Source organism: Rosa chinensis, chromosome 2 (assembly GCF_002994745.2).
Source record: "Rosa chinensis cultivar Old Blush chromosome 2, RchiOBHm-V2, whole genome shotgun sequence".
NCBI lineage: Eukaryota > Viridiplantae > Streptophyta > Magnoliopsida > Rosales > Rosaceae > Rosa > Rosa chinensis.
The window spans coordinates 79,971,488-79,980,073 of record NC_037089.1 but is presented as its reverse complement, the minus strand read 5'-3'; the positions used below and the strand labels follow the sequence as shown (position 1 = coordinate 79,980,073).

The 8,586-nt window shown below is 37.2% G+C and overlaps 2 protein-coding genes across 2 annotated transcripts; one reads left to right on the top strand and one right to left on the bottom strand.

The window, feature by feature from the left end:
- On the top strand, positions 1-4,729 carry LOC112190715 (agamous-like MADS-box protein FUL-L). The gene is made up of 8 exons (XM_024330188.2): positions 1-442; positions 2,492-2,573; positions 3,463-3,527; positions 3,672-3,771; positions 3,903-3,944; positions 4,025-4,066; positions 4,165-4,295; positions 4,402-4,729. Exons 1-8 carry the CDS (start codon positions 258-260, stop codon positions 4,526-4,528), a joined length of 774 nt encoding a protein of 257 aa, XP_024185956.1. The 5' UTR covers positions 1-257; the 3' UTR covers positions 4,529-4,729.
- Positions 4,730-4,847: 118 nt separating this feature from the next.
- LOC112190714 (RCC1 and BTB domain-containing protein 1) lies at positions 4,848-8,586 on the bottom strand. The gene is made up of 8 exons (XM_024330187.2): positions 8,085-8,586; positions 7,666-7,859; positions 7,531-7,578; positions 6,985-7,057; positions 6,537-6,708; positions 5,555-5,986; positions 5,287-5,478; positions 4,848-5,169 (listed from the first exon to the last, which is right to left on the bottom strand). Exons 1-8 carry the CDS (start codon positions 8,335-8,337, stop codon positions 5,103-5,105), a joined length of 1,431 nt encoding a protein of 476 aa, XP_024185955.1. The 5' UTR covers positions 8,338-8,586; the 3' UTR covers positions 4,848-5,102.

Sequence of the window (8,586 nt, the reverse complement as noted above, 5' to 3'; positions counted from 1 at the left end):
CCAAAAACTCCACCCAAACACAAAACTAGAAAGATACCCAAAGAAAGCCTCATTAACACTGCCATTACTAGGTACACAAGAACCGCACCATCATCCTCCTTTCCCCTTTCATCTTCTCTTCCTGAACGAACCAAACTAGGGTTTTCCAGTTTTTTGCCATTCTGGTGATCAATTTCTCTTTTGGAACTGATCGATATCCGTTTACAGCCCCCTTTCTTTTGTTAAATTCGAAAGAAAGTTAGCTCAATTCCTCAAAAATGGGAAGAGGCAAGGTTCAGCTGAAGCGGATCGAGAACAAGATCAGCAGACAAGTAACATTCTCGAAGCGAAGGACAGGATTGCTCAAGAAAGCTCATGAGATCTCAGTTCTGTGTGATGCTGAGGTAGCTTTGATTGTCTTCTCCACCAAAGGCAAGCTCTTTGAGTACGCTACCGATTCCAGGTACATATATGCTTCATTAGTATTTAGTTTTAGACTGTGTCTGTATTGCTCGTGTTGCACAGATTCAATTTCTACTCCTTCTAACTGGCTTGAGCTAGCAAGCTTATATCGAAATATGAATATAAAGCTAGTGGCTAGTCTTAAACAAAACGGATATAAGCTAGTATACTTCAACTTAGTCGTCTGCCAGTTACTTAACTGTGGAGATGGAGATTGCACGGAACCACTTCCGGCTTTGGGTCACAACTCAGAAGTACCCGTGCAGTTCAGATGTTATTATTATTTTTTTCTTTTCTTGTTTTAAATTTGTTTTTTTTGGTCAGATGTTGTTTTAAATTATTATTTTTGAATGGAATGTTGTTTTCAATTATTAGTAGTCCAGAAATTTCCTACAGTATTGACAGTGCAGTATCGAGCTAGGGTACAGATCATCGGACGTAGTGGGTATATATATATATATACATGAAGATTTTAACAAGGCGGTTAACTACTACTTGCATAGCGTATACTGTTCCCAAAAGGGATGTTTATGTATCAAATAGAAGACTCAAAACTCAAAAGAAAGAAAAGGGATATATATATATATATATATATATATATATATATATATATATATAGTCCAAGTCCAAGCAATAGTCCATGAGCATGGGATGCTTGTACTTTTTTTTTTTTTTGTGGTCAAAATGGGATGCTTGTACTTGATATCTATAAATTTAGTAGCACTTGTTATTGTTTAAATAATAAATTTGTTTGCAGCTGTTGGACCAGGGAGGACAAGGTTCTTGAGAAATGTGTCATGATTGTATAACAGTATTTTTTCTTAGATATATGTATATTTCCAATAGTTTTGGTTGTGCATCCTTATTTTCTGCTCCAATGATATAGCTAGGTTTTGGAAAGGTGCAAGGAAAATAAAGGAAGCTAAGCATCGTTAATTGGGTTTTCCAAACTAGTATTCTATGGAGGTTGAGATTTCACAAATTTTTGGAGAACATTTGGTCAAAAGCATGATATTTAACTAGAAGAAAGGATTTGAATTGATCGTGGAATATGACTGGGTTCCTGAATTAATACCAAAACTAGTCTACCCAACTACATAAGAAAACTAGTTACATGCATTCTTTTTCACATGATTTGAATTATCCCCCTACAATATTCAGATTTTAATTTAAAATAACTAAATCCACCTACCTCGTAACTCATTTGATGAATAGTAGTGTGTTCTAGGTTAGTTATCAATCTGAAATTTTTATCAATCATTCTTGTTTTAACAACATTAGGGTTTACGATCCAATAGTTAGGTTTGATAACTTAGACTAAAAATCTCCATTAATTTTGTACCTTCGTCTAAATTCTAGACACTAATCTTGCCTAGTGCACATTTGTCTGAAAAAAATGAAGTACACATCTAACTAGGTATTGACTACGCTATGGTACGACATATTTCTTATCCACAGGATTAGACAAGGCTTTAAGTTCAAATAGAAAATAAAACTGAAATGCATGTGGACAAAAAGGATGAAGATCAAATTTCTTCACCAAACTTGATAGAATTAGAATTTTATTTAGTAATTCTCTCACTCTATCCTTCCAAATTCCACTTGATTCGAAACTTTCCTAATCCACCCACATTGTTCACCAGACCATGCATGCATGTTCAAGAAGTTCACTTTTCTTTGAGTTACTCCTATCTAGCTTTGATAAAATCATTGTTTATTTCCTAACAACTTAATCGGAGGTATACTCCGTTGTGTAACACAATTATACATTAATGCATGTTTGATGTACCTAATATATACCTCGATCATAATATCTCAAGCCTTAATTCCTAATAAATTTTGATGTTTTGATTGTGATATTTAAAGTAGCTCAATATCAGCTAGTATATATATACTGCATCATCATGATCGATCCTATATAAGAGCAATTTCTAACTTGTTAATTATGAGCGATATAAGTTTATGAATCGTATTCATTCTCACACTTCTAGTTCAGAATAATGTCATTATTAGCTTGCGGTTCTGACCTTTTTTCTTTCGGAAAATTAAGCATGGAGGGGATCCTGGAGCGATATGAACAATACTCGTATGCAGAAAGGCAGAGCATGGGCGTTCCTGCTTCTGAATCACAGGTATTCTATGCATTCCTACCCAGCCTAGCTAGATAGCTGGTGCTAGTGTGTATGTGCATGTGTATAAATATGTGTATATTTGTGTGTGTGGGCGCGCGCGCCTTAAATGATGGCTTGGCATGGATTCATTAGGTAAATTATTTCAATTTTATTGCACGTTAATTTTCTTTTAAAATAAGGATCTAAGGCTCCATTAATTTGTCTTTTTGTTTCAAATATGGGGATGATCATTGTTACATTGCTCGAGTATAATGTAGTTAAGAATGCATAAAGTTTATACCTAACCATTTGCTTAAGAGTGCATAAAAGTTTATACCTAACCATTAATTTGTCTTCATGGTTTTAATTTCTAGCTACAGTATTTTGCTTAGTATTAAAGACTTTAGATAAGTAATTTCTCCAACATAATGGACCCTGAGATGTTTTTGCAGTAGTCTTATTGATTCAATATATAGTTGTGCCTTGTAGCAAGCTTGGTTTAAGTTAAACCAGTAAAGATTTTGAACCCCAAACTTTCCGATCTTTAAGGGACTCATTGGACCTAGTACGTTCAGTAACAAGAACTCATAATTTCTTGAGTTCTGTTGATGTGAGTTTTGAATTTTGGCACAAGAATATGTACTCTCATTTGCTGAAATCTTCACATGAGTATCTTCGATGGACTCTGAAATAAGTTCATAATTAGTTAAAATTAAGAAAGAGATAAAAAAAAATTCAAATAATTAAACCTCTAGGAGCTCCTAATTCTGAGGGGTACGTAGGAGTGTGGAATGTCCTCGTCCTAAAATAACATTTTAGTCATGCAATTTTTGTTTATGTGAAGTTATTGATGCCATGAACTGATTTAAGAAATTAATAAGCCTTTGTTGTATGGTGGTTGCGTATATAGGGAAACTGGTCCATGGAATTTCCCAAGCTTACGGCAAGGATTGAAATCTTACAAAGGAAAATAAGGTACGTGTGTTTATACTGTAATTTATTTATTTATTTATTTTTTCCTAAAAGAATATCTACATGGATGAACATGCAACAAGTTAGGATGATCATGGAGTTCCGTTCCATTAACTCTGATGATCACTACTTTGATTAATTCTCTAGGAATTACACGGGAGAGGATTTAGACCCCTTAAGCTTGAGGGAGCTTCAAAGTTTGGAGCAACAGATTGATACAGCTCTTAAGCGCGTGCGAGCAAGAAAGGTGAATCATGTTAACTGTAGCTCCCTTTTATTGATCTTATTTAGCTTGGTTCGATAAACTTTCAAGCTAATATGATTTCCAATTAATCCATTTATAATACTCATATCGTAGTTGTCTGTGGCTTTGTTCAGAACCAAGTAATGCATGAATCCATTTCAGAGATGCAGAAAAAGGTATGTTCTGCATTAAGTGCATATATATGCTTCTTATTTTAATGAACGTCTTCTCACATTAGTAGTGTCGACACTTTCAGCACAGGACACTGCAAGAGCAAAACAACTCGCTAGCAAAGAAGGTAAAATTAATTAGGGCAAGCGAATTGGCCGGGTTTATAGATAATTGTTACATATGAATAGTGCATCTAATATATTACAAATGTAAATTAACCTACAGCTGAAGGAGAATGAAAAGCTTCTGCAGGAAGAACCTAATAATAATCAGCAGCCAAACCCCTCAACCCTCGTCTTAATGCCGCCACTGCAAGCTACATCACCACCAGCCCTACTCTCTTCTCTAACTATTGGGTACATATGTACACATTCATACTATGTTTATGTACATATTTCTTGAAATACAGTTCGTAATTAGCATTAACACAGTCGAGTACTGACAGTAAGTATGAAAATGCAGTGGGGCTTTCCAGGGAAGAGGAGACGCAATGGATGAAGATGCTGAGGATCATCAGGGAAGCGCTCAAACTCGGCCTGCCAGTAACACACTCATGCCACCATGGATGGTTCGCCATTTGAATAAATGATGCATGCAGATTACATCAGAAATATATATATATCCTATTGTTTAATTTGGGATGTTCATCAACTGCAAGATTCATCAAGGCATCACTAGATTTAATTTACCTCTCTAGTCTCTACTCTGTACCATGTAAAGGAATAAGAACAAGAATGTTTCTTGCAAAATGAAATTGCAATAATCTAACCATGTTTTGTTCAAATTTTGAGGTACTGTACCATCTTGATCTGCCCTACCTCATGCTGGCCTCATAACAGAAGTTGTTGAAATTTCTACCAGGAACAAACTGCGGAATTACCCAAAAACCAAAACATTTAAAACATAGATTGTGAAGCACCTGTTCGTACATGCTAAGTTCAGGTTCAAAGTTTTCATATAACTAATGAGTAATTACAGAAACAAGTACATCCCAATGCGACGTCTTGACATAAATACATACAAGATTACAAGAAATGGCCACTTTACAATGTTATTACAACAACTTTTGTTACTTACTTTCTAACTAGATTGTAAATGAAGTGATCAATAGATACAAATTGACATAATGGTTAACTATCTCATAAGTTGATCCCATTGTTTCCTCACTTCCTATAACTATTTGGCTCATCATCTTCAAATTCGTAGTCGCCACCATCAAGCATGTGCTGCCTGCATCAAATGGAAACTAAAATGGTCATCTTCCTCAAAGACGAAAGTAAAGTAAAGAACAAATAGGATGCAATTCTAATCCACTGGGGAGAATGCTGCAAAATTATTGCTCAGTACCTCAATCTTTCACATAGGCGTACTAAATTATCTGAATCTGTTCTAGACGCAATGTCCTCAATAATAGAAGCATTGGTCGGAGTCACACTATCTGCAAGCCTAAATTCGCACAATTCCTTCAAGGAACATGCATCGGTCAACACAGCTGAATGTCCCCCACCAGCTGCAAGTTTTTGAACTGCCCCAACACACCTGCAATTTGCACTTCAATTAATGTACAAAACAAAGATGGATATGAAAACCTGCTTTAGAACTCTATGGGCCGTACCAATCAACTGGAGATGGATACCAAGCATAAGTAGATTTCTCATTAGATGCCTGACCATAGCTATTGTAGCCCCATCCATGAATCCTTCCTTCCCTTGTAGAAATAAGTGTATGGGAATGTCCACATGCAATGAGCTGCACACCAAGTGGAATAACCAAAGCAGGAATATTTCGGAAAAAGCTTGCAGACTCATTAGGCTTACATGAAAAGAATCCAGTTTCAGGGCCAAGGCCTAATTGTCCTGCTCGACTGCCACCCCAAGCATAAAGAGCTCCCTTCTGAGTCACAGCACATGTATGCACACCGCCACATGCCACGTCCTTCATGAAGATTGCATCAAGTGCGACCACTCTCCTTGGCAATAACTCTTTATCAGCAGATTGAAGAGAACAATGACCAAGTTGCCCCATGCTTCCCAACCCCCAAGTATACCTGTGTGAGGGCCAAATACAAATTATTGTAAGGAAGAAATTTGTATAGACCCTAAAAGTAAATAAAAAGTGATGAATATAAACTACATTAATAACTTATTCTGGGAAAACTATATTATACATGTGGATTGTGCTAGTGTTATATCATCTCATAACATATATGAATGATTCAATATAAGAGTAACCTCTTTTATTTGGAGGATCTTTCTGTTGTTTAGTAAAAAACCAACATAAAAACCTTCTAGGCATCACAATTTTATATATCAAGAATGACAGCCATATCATTGTTCCTTCAGCTGCTAAAACTACTGCTGAGGATATGAACCAACATTATACATAAAAAAACCAGAATAATCTAGAGGAATCAATAGCAGCAGATGCAAATTAGAATGAATCCATTAAAAATCATCCTGTTCCTCCTCTTAAGATGGGAGATTCCTAGATGAAGATATCTGTAAATCTGCTGACTTAAATGCCATGCGGATAACCTGAATTCTCGAGCTAAAATGTAGGACTTAATCTCCAACTAATAAGCTATTCAGATCACTTACACCTCGCCATCTTCAGATAGAGCTGCTGTGTGGTACTCCCCACATGACACTTGGGTAATCTTCACAAGCTCAGGGGCTTCATCAAGGAACTTTGCATAAGCATTTATTATACGAGCCCTTTGTAATCCTTCACATGTAACGCCTCTGCCAAGCTGGCCAAATTCATTGTATCCTGTTGTATCCAGAATATTAATTAAATTCTGATAAATTAGAGGTGGGAAACAAGAGCATGAGCTTCAGTTTTCTGCTTATATTTTCTTTTAAGGGATCTATCTTCCATTTTGAAAAAAAAGTATTTATCGCAAAATTGCAATGACATAACCACGTCTAGCTTCTACTCCTAGAAGTAGAAGATGCTTCCAATGAATTTTATAAGACAAAAAATTTGTTTGGAGTTGGAATGATTTATAAGGGACCACATGGAAAATGATTAAAGAAAAGCAGTTACCCCAAGCTTGTAGCAGGCCATCCTCTGATAAAGCCATCACATGAGCTGCTCCACAAGATACTTGACGGATAGCCTGTTATGATCCTTTCAATAAGTAATGTTATGACTAAGTAATAAATGAAATGTATATTTGAGTTCATGGAAGACCCCTATGCTTGCACTACTTAGCTCATACATTAGAAGTAACATAAAAGCGCTCCATGAGAGAATGTTCCTCCAATGAAGTATTCCGTACAAATACAATTTTTCTCTATCCTCTTGTGCATTTTGCAGTTATAATCCTAGCCCAGTTGTCCAACTTAATAAACGCATTGTTTGCTGCGGCAGGAAGGCCTAGTCAGACTTAGATCAAACAGTCCAGCTAATGACAATTAATCAAGGTTGATTAACTCAGTAGCAGAATTGAAGCCCAACGAGCTCAACAGTTTTGATATCTATCATTTTCTTTGTTAATGAACTGTCTCTCTAAATACCATAACGTTAAAGCTGAACACCACTCATCTCTAAAAGGATGGAAAGACAATGAAAGGAAGAATCACAACATACCGTGTTTGGAGCAAAGGCCCCCCAAAATAAACGCGGCAGATTTGAACCCTACAATGAGAAGTAGGGAAAATTTGGATAAATCATAACATGCCACAAGTTGATGAAAGTAGGAATTTTTTTTTCAAAATATCAAACCTGATTTTGCCCCCAAATCCAAAGCCTACTTGCCGACATGGTTCCATCATTCTCGCGAGGCTCTGCAATGGCAGCTGTACAATGCGCTCCACAAGATACAGACTTCACAAACTCCGTCTCCAATTGCTTCACTTTCTTTGGATGTTTACTTCTCTCCTCAGTTCCATCTCCCAATTGACCAAATTCATTAGCCCCTGATCAAGTCAACACCAACCAAACCTTTACTTAACCCTATACCTATCATCCATTCCCAAACCCAAAAAAGGGGATTCATTCTATATTTCTATTACCAACAACTAAATTCATTCGATCACTCCATTCCCACTACACACAATTTGATTGAATTCACAAATGGAAAAAACCAAAACCACAAAAATCGAAAACAAGAAAAAAAAGAAAGAAAAAAAAAAAAGCATTACCCCAAGTGAAGAGAGACCCATCTGAAGCTACAGCTGCGGTATGCTCGCGGCCGCAAGCAATGTCCAGCCAGCGCGAATTAGCTCCGGCGGGGCAACCAAAGAGCTCCGGCGGGAGCTGCTTCGGGATCCTCAACTGGCGCTCTCTCCCCTGCCGACCAGTCTGGCCGGACTGGTTATATCCCCAGACGTAAATCGCACTCCTCGCCTTGATTGGCGCCGGTCGGTTTCGGCCCAATAGTTCCTCGATATCCATGTTAACAAACCAATAATAAATTAATCGAACCCAATTCGAAGGAGAGGGAAAGATTTAAACTTGGTTGGCAAGGAAGGAAGGAGTGGGATTGAAGGGACGGTGGAGGTGGGTTTGATTGGGTCTCTTCTCTCCTTCATACACGAACGAATGAAGGAGAGGAGAGGAGAGGATCTAGAGATGGAAGAGCGGAGGGAATTTTGGGAGGGGGAGGAAATGTAGAGTTGGGGGCTGGGGGTGATTTTGATTCAG

What these genes read in the sequence shown, in the direction of transcription:
- LOC112190714 (XM_024330187.2), bottom strand. Translation starts at nt 8,337, where the DNA reads ATGGATATCGAGGAACTATTGGGCCGAAACCGACCGGCGCCAATCAAG. An exon ending in CTATCTGAAGATGGCGAGGT is followed by an intron (nt 5,987 to 6,536) that starts GTAAGTGATCTG and finishes GCCCTCACACAG; the next exon opens with GTATACTTGGGGGTTGGGAA. An exon ending in TATCCATCTCCAGTTGATTG is followed by an intron (nt 5,479 to 5,554) that starts GTACGGCCCATA and finishes TGCAAATTGCAG; the next exon opens with GTGTGTTGGGGCAGTTCAAA.
- LOC112190715 (XM_024330188.2), top strand. Translation starts at nt 258, where the DNA reads ATGGGAAGAGGCAAGGTTCAGCTGAAGCGGATCGAGAACAAGATCAGC. An exon ending in ATCTTACAAAGGAAAATAAG is followed by an intron (nt 3,528 to 3,671) that starts GTACGTGTGTTT and finishes TTAATTCTCTAG; the next exon opens with GAATTACACGGGAGAGGATT. An exon ending in AGCGCGTGCGAGCAAGAAAG is followed by an intron (nt 3,772 to 3,902) that starts GTGAATCATGTT and finishes GGCTTTGTTCAG; the next exon opens with AACCAAGTAATGCATGAATC.